The sequence below is a fragment of the Lepus europaeus genome, chromosome X, assembly GCF_033115175.1.
Source record: "Lepus europaeus isolate LE1 chromosome X, mLepTim1.pri, whole genome shotgun sequence".
NCBI lineage: Eukaryota > Metazoa > Chordata > Mammalia > Lagomorpha > Leporidae > Lepus > Lepus europaeus.
The window spans coordinates 101,691,607-101,712,260 of NC_084850.1; the positions used below are offsets into that span (position 1 = coordinate 101,691,607).

Here is a 20,654-nt window from a genome sequence, read left to right on the forward strand (position 1 = left end):
TGAAGAGGGCAGACCCAGAACAGAGTGATGAGGGCAAGGAGGGCTGGGCAGGGCTGAGGCGACACAGACACAAGAGCAATGGGACTGGCTGGGGCCAAGGCTGGGAGCTCCTGGGATGTTCAGGGGAGGGATAAGACGGGCAGGAGGAGGGGCACGATGGCCATACCAGGTAGGGCAGGGAAAAACCTTACCACTCGGAATCTCCTCAGTGTTCCAAAGCGGAATCATTAGGGGACACCAGCCCATGTTACCCAGCCTGATCTTCTCAAGATGCATCTTAAAAGGGAATACTAAAATATGGCATTTGGCATAGTGACTAACATGCCACATTGGGGCACCTGTTTCTGAGCACCTGCGTTTGAGTCCAGGGTTCATTTCAAATTCTATCTTTCTACTACTTTCTATGATGGCTTAAGCATTTGGGTCCTTGCCACTCACGTAGCAAATCCAGATTGAGTTCTTGGTTGTTGGGGACATTTAAATGGAAGACCTCTCTCTCTCATCCACTCTTAAATAAAAATAAATAAGCTGATAAATAAACCAATAAATCATAAATAAATCAAACATAAGCAAATAATCATAAACTGATACATAAGTCATAAAGAAAATAAATCAATAAATAAACCAATACATGAATCATCAATAAATATAACAGAAACAAATAAATCATAAGTAAATAAATATTTTTAAAAATATAAGGGAAACCTACTATCCTCAATCTTTTCCCAATATCTCTGGCTGGAGAATATTAACAATTTCATAGGCACTCGCAGATTGGCTAATCAGATACTGACTACACACCCAATGGTCCCAATGGCGGTTTGGAGGACCAAGGGTCATGGACTACTCCAGCAGAGCACTGAGTGGGCATCACCTCATACTCACTCACAGGCATGTCAGCTCCCACTCAGGACTTTATACTCAAATTGCAATTGGCTTTATGGCCAGGAACAGATCTGGGGTATGTATGGTATCAAACCTTTGTTCTTTCAAGATTATTGACCCAATCTCCAGACAGTGGAGATGAGAGCAGAACAGATCTCCTGGTCTCACCCAGGTTCAGGGAAGAAAGAGATACAGGGATACAGGAATGGAATGGGAACCCATGGGATTTTGAGACACCCTCTCCCAAAGGAGGGACAGAGAGGCAACCAAAGGTGGACACACAAGCCCAGAGAGAAACTACACGATGTCGTGAGAAAAAAAAAAGTGGATGGAAGGGGATACAGCAGGCTCAGCTGTCCGCCCGGGAGCGCAGGTCAGAGGTGAGAGGATCGTGCTGAATGGTCTGGTGAAGCATCAGCCCCAGGAGTCCTGCCCGATTGGTCATAGCCATGCGCACCTTTTGCTCTTGTTCGAACAGCTGTTCCAGCTTGTGCAACTGTAAGAGACACGTGTGAGAGGGACAGACCAGGATCCCACCCTGTCGCCCAGCCCCAGTCGGCCGTGTAGCTTACCGCACGCACGCGTTCCAGGTCCACCTCAGCGCGCCTCAGCTTCTCCCAGCAGTAGTGGCGGTTGCACAGGTGTTTGGGAAGGCGACAGAAATTACCTGTGAACTCAAAGACATTGCGCACTAGCGGGCAACCACACACCTCGTCTTTGGACACCTGTGGGGAGAATGAAGGATGATGAGCTAGGAAGGAGGGTAGCAGGTGGGGTGGATCAGGCAGGCAAATGGGAGCAACAGGAGCATGGAGGGGAGGGAGGAGTAGATCGGGGGAGTGATCAGGTGAGTGGGGGAGATGAACTCGGAGGAGAGGGGACAGGTGAGCTTGCTAAAGCATGGAGCATGGAGGACTGAGGTGAGCCAAGCAGGGATGGAAGAATGGAAGTGACCAGGCAGGAAGCACTGGAGAACAGAAAGAGATCAAACAGAAGAGGGGGAGACTGGAAGGCAGGCCAGACAGGGAGAACAGGTGGAGTGGAAACAGGCAGGCAGCAGGAGGGGAGGGATGGGGGGTGGTTGAACAGGGGAGAGGCAGAGCAGTGGGAGCTGTTGAGGCCCGGAGGAGGTGAGGAATGAACCAGGGACGGTAAAAGAAATGGAGGGCAGGGGAGCGGCGCCATGGCACAGTGGGCTAAGCCTCTGCCTGCAGCGCCGGCACCCCATAGGGGCACCAGTTCATGTCCTGGCTGCTCCTTTTCCACTCCAGCTCTCTGCTATGGCCTGGGAAAGCAGTGGAAGATGGCCCCAGTGCTTGGGCCCCTGCACCCATGTGGGGAGACCTGGAAGAATCTCCTGGCTCCTGGCTTCGGATTGGCGCAGCTCCGGCAGTTGTGGCCATTTGGGAGGTGAACCAGCAGATGTTTCTTCCTCTCTGTTTCTCTACCTCTCAAATAAATAAATAAAATTAAAAAAAAAAAGAAATGCGACGGGGTGTAAACAGGGAGAAAGAAAGGACTTAGATGTCAGGCCGAGTGCAGATAATTGGGGGACAGTGAGGCAGGAGAATGAGATGGAAGGAAGTGAGAGCGTGAGGAAGAGAGGAAGCAGGGCCATCACGCTGGGAGCAGGGAGGGAACAGAGTGGCCAGGCAGGGAGTGGGGCAGGAGTAGAGCAGAAGAAGGGGTGCTGTTCACATAGTGAGGAGGGCAGGACCACGGGCGGGTAAGGCAGGGAGGGAAGGAGAAATGTGGGGTGCGCAAGCCGGCAGGGTAGGAAAAGAACAGTCAGGGAGAGATGAGTTAAGGAAAGAGGGAGCTCAGGGAGTAAAGGGGGAAGGTTGAGGGGCCAGGCTGGGGAGAGGGGGAGCACAGGGCTCAGCCAGGAAGCAGGGAGGGGGAAGGGAAGCGGAGGTGATCAGGCAGATGGCCGGCAGGCTGGTGGAGGACGAGGACAGGGATGGGGAGGAAAGTAGAAATGAAACAGTCTGAGAAGAAGGCACTGGGGGCCCATCAGGCAGGAATGGAGGGTGAGGAGGTGAGCGAGGAAGACTCACCTTGGGGTCCCGAGTGTGCTCGGGGCACAGCACCTGGAGCCGCTTACAGTACCTCTTACTCTCTGGGTTATAGACATCACAAAAGAGCCGTGTGGTCCTGGGGAAGAGGTAGCAAGGGGGGGAGAGCTGAGGGTGAGGGGGGAGTCCCATTCCAAACCCTGCCCACATGTTGTCCCCTGAGCCTGCATACCCTGCTTCTAACCACACCCACCTCTGCCTGTGAGTCTACGCACATCCTGCCCTTGACCTTGCTCGCCCTTGCTTATCGCCTTGTCCACCTCACACCTTTGACTGCATCTAGCACCCACACTCACCCTTCAATGCAAGTAGGGTACAAGGATCCAAACGATACCCGGCACTCATACTGGGAAGAAGGCACAAACAAGAGGAACTGTGAGCAAACAACACGTGCTTTCCCATGACGAGGCCCACACGGCCCATCTGTGCTTCCTGGCCCCTGTGCTCCTGTCTGCCCAGCAGATGTCCCTCCTACCAGTGATGAATGCCCTGCCTTGGGTCTCATGCTGGGCATGGGACGAAAGAACACAACAAATACCGATGGCAAACCTGCCCCCTCTGAATCCTGCCCACCCTCCACCGCACCCAGCCCCAAACCCCCTTGCGCCAACCTTGGCAAAGCAGCGCTCCATGTGGCGCAGGGCCAAGTGCATTCTGATGGCTCGCCCGCAGGAGACACAGAAGATCTGCAGGTCTGCCTGGTCCTTCTCAGTTTTGTCTCCCTGCTTGGGAGAGAGCCAGTGAAGCAGAGCAGGGTGAGTTGGCAGGCAGGGCAAGATACTGGCACCTTCATGCTCCACCCTACCCACGCCCTCTCACCTCCTCATCCACACACACAGTCTGCTGCTTGCCACGCAGGATGATGGCCTCAAGTTCGTATAAATGGCGTTCCATATGCTTCAGGTGGCTATGGGTGACCTGCTTCTCGTGATGGATTTGCTCCAACGTTTTTTGGTTGATCTCCTGAGCGACGCAGGGGCTGTTCTGCCACTGCTGGATGCGCTGGGGCAAGATCTCATAGATGCGTCTGGAAGAGGGAGACAGCAAGAAATGGAATGCGTGGATGGGGGCAACGAGGAAAAAAGAAATAGATAAGTGATTGAAGGGTGAATGGGCAACTGAACAGTGGATGGATGATGGGTGAGTGATTTTACAGGCGGATGAATGGATTGGTGGGCGGTACGTGGAAGGTGGTTCTGTGGGTGGGTGGCTACAAAGGTGGGTTGGTGGATGCACTTACAGATGGCATAGATCACACCCTACTTCACCACGCATCCCTGCACCTCCAAGTGCACTCACTCAGCTGCAAGCTTCATGCCGCAAGCATCCGAGCAGTACTTCGAGCCCGGCCGGGCAGGATACACACAGCGAGGCCCCAAGCACTGCTGCAGTGGAGTTGAGGCCGCAGAATCTGTGTGCTCTTTGTGTTTCTTCTTGTGTGTGTGCTTCTGCTTCTGCATAGTCTTCTGTGGGGGCATAAAAGATAAAAGGCAAGATCAGGAGAATCGATGTCAACCCCTAACTCCTGTAGCCCTGCCCTGCATCCCACCTCGGACCACCCCCCTCCACGCCTCTGCGCCACCATGTCTGTCACCTTCTCTTTCTCCATTATCTTCGAAGTCTTCATGTGCCGCAAATTCACTGGCTGCTTCTGTGGTTCAAATATGGGATCCAGAAACGGGAGCTCCTTGGTTCATTCACCCAGGGCTGCAGATCAGGAAAGGCTAATGGGCTGCCTGCAACTGCTTTGTCAAAAACAATGGTCTTTGGCCACTCCCTGCCTCATTGCTGAATCTTCCTTGTCCCCCATCCTCCCATCCTGGGGCTTGCCATGCACGTAGCAAGCTTTGATTGCCCAAAGGCCCCTCTGTGCGAGAGTCGTGAAGTAGGCTGAAGTCCTACAGCAGCTTGGGTGTTGCTGTTGTCTCAGGTGCCTCCTTTAAATTTCTTTTAAAAAAAATTTTTTTTTGACAGAGATAGAGAGAGAGACAGAGAGAAAGGTCTTCCTTCCGTTGGTTCACTCCCCAAATGGCCGCCATGGCTGGAGATATGCCAATCCGAAGCCAGGAGCCAGGTGCTTCCTCCTGGTCTCCCACTCGGGTGCAGGCACCCAAGCACTTGGGCCATCCTCCACTGCCTTCCTGGGCCACAGCAGAGAGCTGGACTGGAAGAGGAGCAACCGGGACTAGAACCCGGCACCCACATGGGATGCCGGCTCGGAAGGCAGAGGATTAGCCAAGGGAGCCACAGCACCGGCCCCATCCTCCTTTAAATTTCTACTGGCACCACTGCCATTTGGTACTTCTGAGCCAACCTGGACTCCTGTGGTTAAGGCAGCTGTGAAATGGGCAGCGGCCAGTGAGGCCAGACAGAAGTCTCCAGAGGCATTATGAGGAAGAGCTGAGTCAAGCCTTCCGCACCAGCTCTGCTCCCAATATCCAGAACTCCAGGGACCAGGGGATTATATGTGGGGCTCTTGTGCTGGGGGCAGGAGGGCTCTGGAGCTGGCCTAACTAGTTAGGGACAAGGCCACTCTACTCCAACACTCTTCATCGTACCCTGCCAGAATACACTAGGCCTTGCCTGCCTGGGAATGACTGGAACTACCTGGCTCTGCAGGCCCACTTTATCCAGATACGTCGGGCTGGTCCGCCTAAACATATACGGCCCCACCCTGCTGACCTGGATGCTTAAGACCCAGCCTGTCCCCAAAAAGCTAGGCTCCACCCCTTCAGACTAGCTCCGCTCTGCTTGCCCCACCCCTGCATCAACGAGAAACCCACTACCCCGTTTAAACCACTGACCCAGACAAGCCCCTTTCCGCTGGCCTGAACAAACACATTTGGCCCCGCCCCTCAAACACGCTCGGCCCACCTGCCGCCTTGCCACTCGAGCTAGTCTTTTTTTTTTTTTTTTGATAGGCAGAGTTAGAGAGAGAAAGAGATAGAGAGAAAGGTCTTCCTTCCGTTGGTTCACCCCCAAATGGCCGCTACGGTCAGCGCGCTGCGCCGACCCGAAGCCCGGAGCCAGGTGCTTCTCCTGGTCTCCCATGGGGTGCAGGGCCCAAGCACCTGGGCCATCCTCCACTGCCTTCCTGGGCCACAACAGAGAGCTGGCCTGGAAGAGGGGCAACCGGGACAGAATCCGGCGCCCGGACCAGGACTAGAACCCGGTGTGCCAGCGCTGCAGGCGGAGGATTAGCCTAGTAAGCCGTGGCGCCGGCCTCCAGGTAGTCTTTTCACGCTCTGCTTGTGTAGCTCTGTCACTCCGACTCATCTTACTTTCCAGGGCCCGTGATCTTTGCACGTGGCTGAACCTGCCCCACCCCCTTCCAGGCTTCACCCCCACCACCACCAGCCTCTGTGAGCTGCAAGTGCCCCTACAGTCTAGTGCCTTGTCTAGTTGCTTCACACACCGAGTCTGTCTCACCTCCCAGCGTGCTAGGACAAGCTGATACAAATCTACCATCCCCCTCTCCAACTGTTCGGGCCGACCCTGCGCCACCTGCCTAGAATAATCGAGCAATCTTTACTCTAAAAAGTACTCCTATCTGTACCCAGTAACACCATTTAAAACATATATATACGCACACATGTGTGCACACGTACAAACAAACCACTATTCTCGATGATTAAAAGAACACGCATGAAGATACACATGCGGTGAACAAGGCAGTGACCAATTTGAGAACTCATACTTATCAAGAGAGTGAGGTAATATCAAAACCTCACCCCGGACTTCGCTTTAAAGAGCTCTGAACACTTTCCAATGAATACGCGTCACGTAACATAGAAAATAAATTTCACTAGAAATCAATAAACGCCTTAACTTTTCGAAATTTGAAAGGCACATCTAAACTGTCGCTTAAAACTAACAAATTCGAAACAGAACTTAACCATTACGAAAGCTATCCATCCTCAAACGTTGGGTTTTATATAGAACTTTAAGACAAGGTTACGAGAAAAGAACTGTGGAAATCGATCGGAATCCTCACCTCGGAGCATTCACCTGGCGTTACCGCAAGTCCCCGCCCTGATTCCCAAACACCTCAAACCCTCTCCAAAGGCCGCGCACCCACGCCTCGCGTCACTAACCGCGCAGCTCTTCAAAGGCGTTCCGAACTAGCTCAACGCTCGCTCGTACAGTGCACGGGGGAAAAATGTGCTGGAGTAACTTCCGGCTCCAGCCCCGCCCATCTTGAACTCGTTAACCTTGCTCTCGCACAGGACCCCCTAGAGGAGCGGCTGTACGCTGCAAAGTTCAGTTATGAAGAAACGAAACGAACAGCTACGCGGGCGCCATACTGCACAACACCTAAAGCCGCTTTCTGAACGCGATCGTTCCAGTATTGCAAAAAGCAGGCAAATGGCCTTATCATTTCCAATTATTTTGCATAATTTCCTGCTATTACTATTTTACCGTCATTATTAATTAGGAGGTAGGCAACGAAAAGAAATGGGACATAAATCAACTTTTAAGTCAAGAAAGTAGAAAAAGGTTTATAGAAAGGGAAGGAGAATACAGCACAATCTAAGAAAGTAAAAATGAGTTTATATGTGAAGTTCATACATTATTATGTAATCAGGAATTTTAAAAAGTTGTTAATCGGCTGGCGCCACGGCTCAGTAGGCTAATCCTCCGCCTGCGGTGCCGGCACACCGGGTTCTACTCCCGGTCGGGGCGCTGGATTCTGTCCCGGTTGCCCCTCTTCCAGGCCAGCTCTCTGCTGTGGCCCAGGGAGTGCAGTGGAGGATGGCCCAAGTCCTTGGGCCCTGCACCCGCATGGGAGACCAGGAGAAGCACCTGGCTCCGGGCTTCGGATCGGCACAGCACCAGCCGTAGCGGCCATTTGCAGGGTGAACCAACGGAAGGAAGACCTTGCTCTCTGTCTCTCTCTCTCACTGTCCACTCTGCCTGTCAAAAAAAAAAAAGTTGTTAATCGGCGCTGCCGCTGTGGCATAGTAGGCTGTCTTTGCCGGTGTCGCATATGGGCGCCGGTTCTTGTCCCAGCTGCTCCTCCTCCAATCCAGCCACTGATCTCTCTGGGCCTCAGTTTCCCGATCTGTACAAAGGGCACAGTCAGGCCCCAGCACATGGTATGTTGGGAGGAGCCTCAGGTGTCTGCGCAGCACACTTCAGCTGGACCTCACACCCATCGGGTGTCCCACACGGTCACACAACCGACACCCCTCCGTGAAGCCCCTCTCCCCACCGCCCCCTGCCCCTGGTTCCAAAGCTGCACAAGAACCTGGATCCACACAACCCTTCCCACCAGCGCTGTGGTGTAGCGGGTAAAGCCGCCACCTGCAATGCCAGCATCCCATATGGGCGCCAGTTCGAGTCCTGCTCCACTTCCGATCCATCTCTTTGCTGTGGCCTGGGAAAGCCATGGAGGATGGCCCAAGTCCTTGGGCCCCTGCACCTGAGTGGGAGACCTGGAAGAAGCTGCTGGCTCCTGGCTACGGATCAGCTGAGCTCCAAAAGAAGATAGACCCCTCTGTGTCTCTCTCTCTGTAGCTCTACCTTTCAAATAAATAAAATGTTTTTAAAAACTGGTTAAAGTGGTAAACTCTCGAGGTAGAGATTGTCATTTGGGATGGAAATTAACAAATCCAGCCATATGCTGTTTATGCCAAACCTAGCAAATCATAAAGACACAAAGAAGTTAGAAATAGATGGAAGAAAATTTGGCAGATACACGCTAATCAAAATAAAGCCACATCAATTATGTTAAAATCAAAGTGAAAAGATGATAAAAAGTATGGAGACTGAGATTATTCCACCATGATGAATATATAAAATATTCCACTATATATAAATTCCAATCTTATATACACTTAATAAAATGGAATAAAGTAAACATAATAAAAATATGTTTAAAAAAGTTATAAAATAGGGCCCAGCTCTATGGTATAGTGAGCTAAGCCTCCACCTGTGGCGCCGGCATCCCATATGGGCTCAGGTTCGTGTCCCGGCTGCTCCTCTTCCCATCCAGCTCTCTGCTATGGCCTGGGAAAGCAGTAGAGGATGGCCTCTGACAGGGTGGTTTTAAGTTTACAATTTTCTCACAGGACATAGCCTGCCCGGGTGGTTATAGGTTATCTTGCTTCGTTGCTTCAGAGCAGGGACTGTTCCTTAGAGAGAAACAAGTTATAGATACCAGTCTGCTCATCCGGCTGTAAACAGCGTATTTCTGGCTCCTGTACTTTTGTGTGCTTGCTTATTGATAACAGCCAAGGCCACCAAAATGTAGTCTCGTCCTTTAAAAACCCCCAGGCCACTGCACCTCGGGGCTGCCTTCTCCGGACTTCTCTGTGAGAGGGCAGTCGCCAGCTGGCTAATGAAGACTCCTAATGTGACCTCCCAAGTCTCGCTGTGTTTGAATCTGTGTACCCCACACCAAGCCCAAGTCCTTGGGCCCCTGCAGCCATGTGGGAGATCCTGGATAAATCTCCTGGCTCCTGGCTTTGGCCTGGCCCAGCCCTGGCTGTTGCAGCCATCTGGGGGAGTGAACCAGTGGATGGAAGATCTCTCTCTGCCTCTCTGTCTGTAACTCTGCCTCTCAAATAAATAAATAAAATCTTTTTTTTAATGAAAGTAAACAAAGGATAAAGTGGTTCCCATTGTGGAAAACTACAACCACACGGCTTTACTGATTCCCAATCACCACTCCTCAACACCTAACTTTGGCATCACCATCTGGAAAGTTTTTCCTTTCCATCTGGATGACAGGTTTCTCTTCTGAATGAACTTACAGACATAATTAGAAAAGCAAGGGCTCTTCCTGTTAATGTGAAGAAAATGTGGGTGTTGCCTGAACTTCCCACACCCTTTTTGCAGCTTCCTTACTAGAAATGAGGAGAAGGACAATGCCAGTCTTGGTTACTGCTAGGTGCCCAGTGCCCACTTTGCCGCCAGGCACTACAGGAGGTGTGCAGTAGCCACTAGTGATTAAAGAAAGGCATCGCTGGGGCCTAGTGGGTAGAGCCGCTGCCTGTAGTGCTGGCATCCCATATGGGTGAGGGTTCGAGTCCCAGCTGCTCCACTTCCGATCCAGCTCTCTGCTTATGTGCCTGGGAAGGCAGTGGAGGATGGCCCAAGTGCTCGAGCCTCTGCACCCACATGGGAGACCTGGAACAAACTCCTGGTTCCTGGCTTTGGCCTGGCCCAGCCCTGGCCGTTGTGGACATTTGGGGAGTGAATCAGCAGATGGAAGATCTCTCTCTCTCTCTCTCTCTCTCTCTCTCTGTAACTCTGACTTTCAATCAAATAAATAAATAGAAAAAAAAAAGAACTGCCTTCTGGCTGGAGCTACCTAAGTGAAGCAATCTCGTGTTTTTAATATTTAGAGACAGATGCTTTAAATTGGTCTTCATTTCTCTTAGAATGTTGACATGTGGATAAGCATAACCAGACTTGTCAGTTTAGAGGGTTTATTTATGGGTATGATCAAATAGCTCACTGAAACTTTGGCAGTCTGGAATCTGAAGAATTCTGTTTGTATACTATTGAAAAAAAAAAAAACCAGGTTTGCCTGATAATGAAGTGTTAATTTCTTGCTTGAAAAGGGTGCTGAAGGTCAACATTTTTTTCCCAAGAATTTCAAAAACAACATAATGGCAACTTAAATGCAAAAAATTAACAAAAGCTCTATAATCACTCTTGGCAAGCTCAGAAATTGTGGCCCTGGGTGCCAGCCCTTGTCAGTGAGATGACAAAATGGACATTTTGAACGTGCTGGCTGTGAGCCCTTGTGCATAGCTCAAAATTCGCCCTGCCCCAACAGAAATCTCAAATCTGTCTTGATGTTCTTGGTGGTTTGGGCTTTTAGGGTTTTAGTACTTGGGACTCTGCTAGCCATGTAAGAAACTTGTACTGAGCTCCAGGCTCCTGGCTTCAGCCTCAAGATCTCTCCCTGTCTCTCCCTCTGTCTCTGTTATTCTACCTTTCAAATAAATAAAATAAATCTTTTCTTAAAAAAAGTTAAGAAGGAGCATAAAGAAACTTTATTACAGAACATCTATTTGGTTTACATAGAAAAGTAATCAATCTTTTTTAAAAAAAAATATCATGTAGGATCTCTGTCTTTAATGTGCTGTACACTGTTATTTAATGCTATAACTAGTACTCCAACAGTATTTTTTCACTTTGTGTTGCTATGTGAGGGCAAACTGTTGAAATCTTTATATATACTAAACTGATTTTCTGTATATAAAGAGAATTGAAAATGAATCTTGATGTGAATGGAAGGGGAGAGCGAGTGGGAAAGGGGAGGGTTGTGGGTGGGGGGAAATTATGGGGGGGGGAAGCCTTTGTAATCCATAAGCTGTACTTTGGAAATTTATATTCATTAAATAAAAAATATATATATAAAAAAGAAAATCTATTTGGTACTTAATGAACTTAGTTTCTCCAGCTGTGGTTTGGCATTATACAAAGCATCTTTTAAAAAAATATTTATTTTTACTTATTTGAAAGGTAGAGTTACGGGTAGGAGAGAGAGACACAGAGAGAACCATTTGCTGGTTCACTCCCCAAATAGCCCCAACAGCCAGGGTGAGGTCAGATGGAAGACAGGCACCAGAAGCTTCACTGGGACTCGAACTGGCGACCATATGTGATGCCGGTGCCGCAAGCAGAGGCTTAGCCTGCTACGACAGAGTGCTGACTCGAAAATAGTGTCTTAAAAAAGAGAAATCTTAGTTATTTTTATTATTTATTTGAAAGTCAGAGTTACATAGAGAGGAGAGGCGGGGGGGGGGGGGAGGAGAGGTCTTCCATCCACTGGTTCACTCCCCGATTTGTCGCAACAGCCGGAACCGTGCCATTCTGAAGCAAGGAGCCAAGAGTTTCTTCTGGGTCTCCCACATGGGTGCAGGGGCCCAAGGACTTGGGCCATCTTCCATTGCTTTCCCAGGCCATAGCAGAGAACTGGATCGGAAGTGGAGCAGCCGGACTCGAACCAATGCCCATATGGGATGCCAGCCCTGCAGGTGGCGGCTTTACCCAGTACAACACAGCACTGGCCCCATGCATTTGGGTTTTCTTCGTTAATGGTTAGTTACACATAATTCTAGTGATTATTATAGCATATATTTGCTTTTATATGTAAGGAATAGCATGGAGGCATATAGAATGGATGCACATAGATTACAGTAATTTGCCATTTTGCAACAGAATCAGAGGTTCATGACCCATGATATATTTCTTTTTTTTTTCTTGACTGGCAGAGTGGACAGTGAGAGAGAGACAGAGAGAAAGGTCTTCCTTCTCTGTTGGTTCACCCCCCAGTGGCTGCTGTGGCGGTGCGCTGCAACCAGCGCACCGCGCTGATCCGAAGCCAGGAGCCAGGTGCTTCCCCTGGTCTCCCATGCGGGTGCAGGGCCCAAGCACTTGGGCCATCCTCCACTGCCTTCCTGGGCCACAGCAGAGAGCTGGCCTGGAAGAGGAGCAACTGGGACAGAATCCAGTGCCCCGACCAGGACTAGAACCTGGGGTGCCGGTGCCACAGGTGGAGGATTAGCCTATTGAGCCGCAGTGCCGGCCTCCATTTTTTTTTTAAGTGTCAAACATGGAGCTGGTGCTGTGGCATAGTGGGCTAAGACTCTGCCTGTGGCACCGGCATCCCACAGGGACGCCGGTTCGAGTCCCGGCTGTGCCACTTCCGATCCAGCTTTCTGCTATGGCCTGGGAAAGCAGTAGAAGATGGCCCAAGCATTTGGGCCCCAGCACCAGCATGGGAGACCCAGAAGAAACTTCTGGCTCCTGATTTCAGAATGAAACAGTGAATGGAAGACCGCTCTGTCTCTCCCTCTCTCTGTCTGTAACTCTGCCTCTCAAAATAAATAAATAAATCTTTGAAAGAGATTTGCATTGTACAGTAATTGTACAAATATAAAAAATACAAAAAAGAGTGTCAAACCTACATTTAATGTATGTTTTAAAACAAATTTGTGGGAATCAAAGTATTTGGAGACAAGGGTATCACATTTCAATTTGTGAAGATCTTTCTAACTCTACTGTGTCATTAAGATTCTTTGTATATGGGGCCAGCACTATGGCATAGTAGGTAAAGCAGTGTCGGCATCCCATACGGGCATGGGTTCAAGTCCTGGCTGCGCCACTTCCAATCCAGCTCTTTGCTATGTCCTGGGAATGCAGTAGAAGATGACACAAGACCTTGGGCCCCTGCACCTGCATGGGAGACCTGGAAGAAGCTCCTGGCTCCTGGCTTCGGATTGGCACAAATCCAGCCGTTGTGGCCATCTGGGGAGTGAACCAGTGGATGGGAAATCTCTCTTTCTACTTCTCCTTTTTTTCTGTAGCTCTGCCTTTCAAAAAATAAATATTTTTTAAAAAGTGTCATTTATATAACCAGTATACTGTTAGTAAATATTTACAAAAGGTCATTTTAATTCAAACTGTATAAAACCTACATTTAAATCTTTTGCACATAGATGATAATTTTTTTCCTTTAAAGTATTTATGTATTTATTCATTCATTTATTTATTTATTTTAAAGGGAGGGAGAGAGGGAGAGACAGAGAGCGAGTGAGAGCGAGAGCGAGAGAGAATCTTCTATCCTGCGGTTCACTCCTGAGACACCTACAACAGCCAGCATGGGGCCAGGCTGAAGCCAGGAGCCTAGAAATCCATCCATGTCTCCTTTGTGGGTGGCAGGGACCCAAGCACTTGAACTGTAATCTGAAGTTGAGTCCCGGCTGCTCCACTTTTGATCCAGCTCTCTGCCATGGACTGGGATAGCAGTAGAAGATGGCCTAGTCCTTGGGCCCTGCACCCACATGGGAGACCCAGAAGAAGCTCCTGGCTCCTGGCTTCAGATCGGCTCAGCTCCAGCTATTGTGGCCATCTGGGGAGTGAACCAATGGATGGAAGACCTTTCTCTCTGTCTCTCCTTCTCTGTGTCTGTAACTCTACCCCTTAAATAAATAAATAAATAAATATCTTTAAGAGAGAGAGAGAGAGAGAGACAGACAGACATTTTCCCTGATTCAAGTCCAGTGTCTCATGACAGCGTCCCCAGCTAAATCTAAATCTTCCCCACTTGTATCAAACTTGGTTTAGGGAATGGAGCAGCAGATGAGAAATCCAATCCAAATTCAGAAATTCTCTGAACTCCAAAAAGAATATGTTACTTCCCTGTGGCTATGAACATTAATCAGCATCACGTGTGGCGTCCAGGCTCCTGTGTGTTTTACCTCCCCTTGGCTTTGTCTTTCATCTCTGTAGCCCTCTCAGATGTGTCGTCAATGGCTCTCTGCTCCTGTTCACTTCTGACTTCAATCTGCACCTCCTTCTCCAGTGTCTCTTGTCTCTTTACTGCTCTTCCTTTCACTTCGTTCTACAGCTCTAGTTCAGGTTCCCCCTATTTTACATCACAATGAACTCCTGTCCCCTAGATGTGGTTAGCCACTCTGAGGTTGTCTTTCCAACGGGTCACAGGTTAATAAATATGTCACCATCCTGCTTGGGAATCTTCCCTGGATTTCTAGGATGTTCACAAACAGGTCTTGCTATAGCTTCAATATTATTTAGACCCCAAACTTATGTTGAATTTTAAACTCCGAAGTCATAGGCTAACAGTTATAAGAGAGTGGGAATTTAATACAATATGGTGTCCAGGAGGTAGGTTTAGTGGGAGATCTTTAGATCATTCTCTGTGTCTGCATCCTGGCTTACCATATGCCCTTTCATCTGTCTATCTGTGTTTCTTTGCAAAAGCCTGCATCATGCCATTTGTATTTTGATCTTTTTTATTATTTTTTATTTTATTTTATTTTATTTTTTTGACAGGCAGAGTAGATAGTGAGAGAGAGAGAGACAGAGAGAAAGGTCTTCCTTTTTTTGCCATTGGTTCACCCTCCAATGGCCGCTGCGGCCAGCGCATCGCGCTGATCCAAAGCCAGGAGCCAGGTGCTTCCCCTGGTCTCCCATGCAGGTACAGAGCCCAAGCACTTGGGCCATCCTCCACTGCCTTCCCGGGCCATAGCAGAGAGCTGGTCTGGAAGAGGAGCAACTGGGATAGAATCCGGCACCCCAACCGGGACTAGAACCTGGTGTGCCGGCGCCGCATGGCGGAGGATTAGCATGTTAAGCCATGGCGCCGGCCTGTATTTTGATCTTTAATTAACCTTTTCTCTGGGGGCCAGCACTATGGCTTAGTGGGTAAAGCCACTGCCTGCAGTGCCAGCACCTCATATGGGTGCCGGTTCGAGACCCGGCTGCTCCACTTCTGATCCAGCTCTCTGCTATGGCCTTGGAAAGCAGTAGAAGGTGGCCCAAGTGCTTGGGCTCCTCCACCCGTATAGGAGACCCGGAGGAAGAAGCTCCTGGCTCCTGACTTCGGATTGGTGTAGCTCTTACAATTGCAGCCATTTGGGGAGTGAACCAGCAGATGGAAGACCTCTCTCTCTCTCTCTCTATATATATATATATATATATATATACACATATATATACATACATATATATATATATACATAAATTATGCCTCTGCCTCTCTGTAACTCTGCCTTTCAAATAAATAAATCTTTTAAAAAAATTAATCTCTTCTCTTTATAAAGTTAGTTACCTTAGGTATTTCATTATAGTAACTAAAAGTTAAAGAGCAGGCATTAAGCCTAGCAGTTAAGACACCTGCATTCTAAAGCAAAGTGCATGGATTCAATTCTCAGCTCCAGTTCCTGACTCTAGCTTTCTGCTAATGCAAACCCTGGGAGACAGCAGATGATAACTCAAGTAATTGGGTCCCTGCCATCCACATGGAAGACTTGGATTGCATTCTCAGCTCCTGGATCCAGTTCTGGCCCTGACTCTCAAATAAATAAATAAATAACACTTTAAAGATTTATTTATTTGTTTGAACGGCAGAATTACAGAGAGGCAGAAGCATAGAGAGAGAAAAGACAGAGAGACAGAGAGACAGAGAGAGAGAGAGAGAGAGAGAGAGAGAGAAAGTCTTCCAACCATTGGTTCACTTCCCAAATGGCCACAATGGCCAGAGCTGGGCTGATTTGAAGCCAGGAGTGAGGAGCTTCTTCCAGGTCTCCCATGTGGGTACAGGGGCCCAAGGACTTGGACCATCTTCCACTGCTTTCCCAGGGCACAGCAGAGAGCCGGGTCAGAAGTGGAGCAACTGGGACTCGAACCGGCACCCATATAGGATCTGGCACCGCAGGCGGCAGCTTTACCTCCTAGGCCACCTCTAATCAATAACACTTTAAAAATAAAAGCTGACTATACGTATCCATTCTATGATGCCCTTCAAAGGACCCCGCTTGCCTATGCCAGACAAGTCCTGTTCCCAGGCTTTCCAGGTGTTGAGCACTCGGGGAATCCTAGATACTCACTCTCTTGCTAATCTAACATGGGCTTCCTCGTGTGAAGGTCTTTGCTCAGGCTTGGCCTTTTCTTTTCCCACTCTCGGTTCACCTTTCCAGACACAGCTTTGCTATCACTGTCTGGACAGCTGCCTCTGCTTCCTAGCCTGCTGGGTGACCTAGCTCTCTTCTGAGTGTGCTTCTGAGCATAATCATAATGGTGAGAAAGTTTCCTTTATTTTAATCTTAGAATTATAAATGATGGGAGACTGTTGTCTGAGCCTTTACATCGAGGTTTAGCTCAGATGCCTCCCCCCTCCCCCGAGCCTCTAATAATCACTATTTTAATTTATTTATTTGACAGGTAGAGTTACATACAGTGAGAGGGAGAGACAGAGAGAAAGGTCTTCCTTCCATTGGTTTACCCCCCAAATGGCTGCTACGGCTGGAGCTACACCGATACGAAGCCAGGAGCCAGGTGCTTCTTCCTGGTCTCCCATGCAGTTGCAGGTGCCCAAGCACTTGGGCCATCCTCCACTGCCCTCCCGGGCCTCAGCAGAGTTAGATTGGAAGAGGAGCAACCGGGACTAGAACCCGGCTCCCATGTGGGATTCCGGAGCAGAAGGCGGAGGATTAGCCAAGTGAGCCACAGCGCCGGCCCACTATTTTAATTATATATATATGTATATACACATATGTGTACGTATTAATTTTCACATATGGGAAGAAAACATAACATGCCATATTTGTCTTTTTGCATCTGGCTTATTTCTCTCTCTCTCTCTCTCTCTCTCTTTGTTTTATAAAGATATATTTATTTATTTATTTGAAAGTCAGAGTTACAGAGAGAGAAGAAGCAGAGAGAGAGAGAGAGAGAGGTCTTCTATCTGCTGGTTCACTCCCCAATTGGCCGCAACGGCCGGAGTGGCGCCGATCTGAAGCCAGGAGCCAGGAGCTTCTTCCAGGTTTCCCACGTAGGTGCAGGGGCCCAAGGAGCAACCAGTACTTGAACCAGTGCCCATATGGGATACCAGCACTGCAGGTGGCTGTTTTACCTGCTACACCACAGCGCCAGCCCCTGGCCTATTTCACTTAACATGATCATCTCCAGTTCCATCCATTGTGCTGCAAATGTCAACATTTCATTGCTTTTAATGGCTGAATAGTATTTTGTTGTAGGTATGCAGACCACATTTTATTTATCCATTCATCCATTAATGGACACCAAGGTTAATTCCTTATCTTGGTTGTTGTAATTAGTGTTGCAATGAACATGAGAGTGTAAGTATCTTTTGTTTTATATGCTGATTTCATTACCCTTGGAAATGTACTCCGAGGTGGGATAGATTTCATGGAAGATCAATTTTTAGTTTGTTTAAGGAACTTCAGTATTGTTTCTCCATAATGACTGTACTAATTTGCATTCCCACCTTTCACTTTCTTGGTAACATTTATTCCAAGGTATTTTGCTATAGCTATTGTGATAGGATTGCTCTTATAAGTTTTTTCTCACCAGGTTCATTTTTGGTGTGTAAGAATGCTACTGGGGGTGTTGTGAGAGCCCCAAGCAGTATTTTAGCCACTATGTCAAATGCATGCTCCAGAAATTTTTAACATGATAATTGTATATATTTTGGGATATAGTATAATAACAATTTTATAAGTGTATATGATGTGTAATGTTGAAATTAGAAGAATTACCATTTCCATCTCCTTAAACATTTATCATTTCTTTGTATAGTGAAGCTTTCAAACTCCTGGGCCACCATCCACAGAAGGTCCCTAAGCCACAGGAGCAGCAGTGGCACAGGGAGCAGGAAAGGCATGCTCACACACAGTCCCAGGTAGGCGCACAACTCTGAGCAGTGGTGGGAAGACCAGAAGGGGTCATAGGAACCTAGTTTGGAGTCCCCGTGTGCACGGGTCCCACTGGCAGCAAGGGATGCCCCATGTGGTAGTCGGGGGGTGGGGGATAAGAGGAATGTGTCCCAAGTCTGAAGGGGCAGGCACTCCTACTTCTAGGGTCCTATGGGCAGGCTCTCTCTGCTTTTCTGAACCCCTTGTCATTTGTAGGGTAGTCTGCTGTGTGGGCTAAGGTGCTGGAGTGCTGGGTGGACATTTGTCAAAATGTTTTAACATCCTGCTGCTTGAGGCAGTGGACAACAGTTAAGAGAAACAGTAAACTAATCAGAAAGCGTAAAAGGAAAGCTGAGGAATGAAATGTCTCTAGGGGCTTTGGAAGTTCTGACATCTTCCTGGGAATCTAGAACGCCAGGAGTTGTGCACATGCTGGGGAAACACCCAAGAAGGGACTGAACTCCACTTCTAACACAGAGAGAGGTCTCCCACCTGCTGGTTCACTCCCCAAATACCTGCAACAGTCAGGGCAGGGACAGGCCAAAGTCATGAGTATAGAACTCAATTCAGGTCTCTCACATGGGTGGCTGGGACCAAACTATTTGAGCCGTCACCTGCTGCTTCCCAAGGGTGAACATTCTCAGGAGGCTGGAATCAAGAGTGGAGCTGGAACTCAAACCCATGCACGCCACTATGGGATGTGGGAGTCTCAAGCAGTGTTTAGCCACTATGTCAAATGCTTGCTCCAGAAACTTTGACCAATATAATAATTGTACATTTGGGGGGGGCACAGGATGATCATTCTATACATGTACAATGTGTAATGATTAAGTCAGAGTAATGAACACTTCCATCTCCTTAAACATTTATAGGAAATCTTTGAAATTTCTCTCTTGTAGCCTTTTGTTTTTTAAAAAAAGGAAGCTGAAATCATTGCTTTAAGAACTTTATTATTTTTATATTCGTATTTAAATTTATCTGTAAACATTTCTTTAGTTGCATCTCTTAAGTTTTCATTTACCTCAAAGTATATTCTAACTCCAATTTTTTTTTTTTTACTTTTTCCTCGATTTATGGATTTTTTTAGGAAGGATATAATAGAGTTTTCAAACATTTGGGCTTTTTTCCTGAGATTTTTCTGTTATTGATTGTGTAATTTAATTCAGTTGTTGTCGTCACAGACCATACTTTGTATGATCTAAACACTTTGAAATTTATCTCATGGGTGTCACGGCCCTGAATATGAAATATCTTGGTAAATGGGTTGCATGTACTCTTTTTAAAAAAGATTTATTTATTTATTTGAAAATCAGAGTTACATAGAGAGAAGGAGAGGCAGAGAGAGAGAGAGAGAGCTTTTTCCATCAATGGTTCACTCCCCAATTGGTTACAGTGGCCAGAGCTGCGCTCATCCAGAGCCAGGAGCCTGCCAGGACTCAAACCGGTGTCCATATGGGATGCTGACACTGCACACAGCGGCTTTACTGGCTTTTACTGGCTTTACAGCACTGGCCCCGTCACATGTACCCTTGCAAAGGTGTATTCTGCTGTTGGTAGAAGTGTTCTGTAAATGTCAATAAGAGCGATTGGTTGATAGCACAAGTCTCTATAGCCTTAGTTATTTTCTGCCTGCTAACTCTATTAATTATTGAGAGTGATGTTGAAATATTTGACTATAATTAAGATTTACCTATTTCTCCTTTCAGTTCTATTAAGTTTTTCTTAACATATCTTGAAGCTGTTATTAGATCCTTAAATGCACAGGATTCTTATGTCCTTCAGATGAATTATTTATTATGACAGAATGACCCTTCCCAGAGGAAAAAAAAAATGTCACTCAAATAGTGTAAAAAGATTTTATTCTACTTATGTTCTTCAGTGGAAAAAAAAAAACCAAGAAAGTTCCTGAGGGCAAGAAGGATAGAGTGGTATGTGCCTGAGGTCTGTCCCAGGTGGCAATTTTTCTTATTTGGAATTGTTAAAAGGTTGTGATTGGAACCAATGAGAGACTGCGGCACTTTTTCACGCCTTTCACTCAGGATTATTGATGCGGCTTTCAGAACACTTCTTTGAGAGCTGTTTTTATAATCCTGTTCAAGATTCAGGGAGGAAGAGATAGCAAAATAGTGGATGGGGATGGAGAAGAGTTAAAATGGGATAGAGGTATGGGGCCAGCGCTGTGGTGCAGTGCGTTAAAGCCCTGGTCTGCAGTGCCAGCATCCCATAGGGGTGCCGGTTCTAGTCCTGGCTGCTCCTCTTCTGATCCAGCTCTCTGCTATGGCCTGGGAAAGCAGTGGAAGATGGCCCAAGTCCTTGGGCCCCTGCACCCATGTGGGAGACCCAGAAGAAGCTCCTGGCTCCTGGTTTTGGATCAGCACAGCTCTGGCCATTGCAGCCATTTGGAGAGTGAACCAGTGGATGGAAGACCTGTCTCTCTGTCTCTACCTCTCTCTGTAACTCTGTCTTTCAAATAAATAAAATAAATAATACTTTTTAA

The 20,654-nt window shown here is 47.9% G+C and overlaps 1 protein-coding gene across 1 annotated transcript; it reads right to left on the reverse strand.

Annotated features, from left to right (window-relative positions):
* Nucleotides 1-1,234: 1,234 nt before the first annotated feature.
* LOC133752803 (CXXC-type zinc finger protein 1-like) lies at nt 1,235-4,587 on the reverse strand. The gene is made up of 8 exons (XM_062183110.1): nt 4,510-4,587; nt 4,260-4,426; nt 3,780-3,987; nt 3,572-3,682; nt 3,257-3,306; nt 2,943-3,039; nt 1,458-1,610; nt 1,235-1,381 (listed from the first exon to the last, which is right to left on the reverse strand). The coding sequence occupies exons 1-8, from the start codon at nt 4,585-4,587 to the stop codon at nt 1,235-1,237; spliced, it is 1,011 nt and encodes a 336-aa protein (XP_062039094.1).
* Between the last annotated feature and the right edge of the window lie 16,067 nt (nt 4,588-20,654).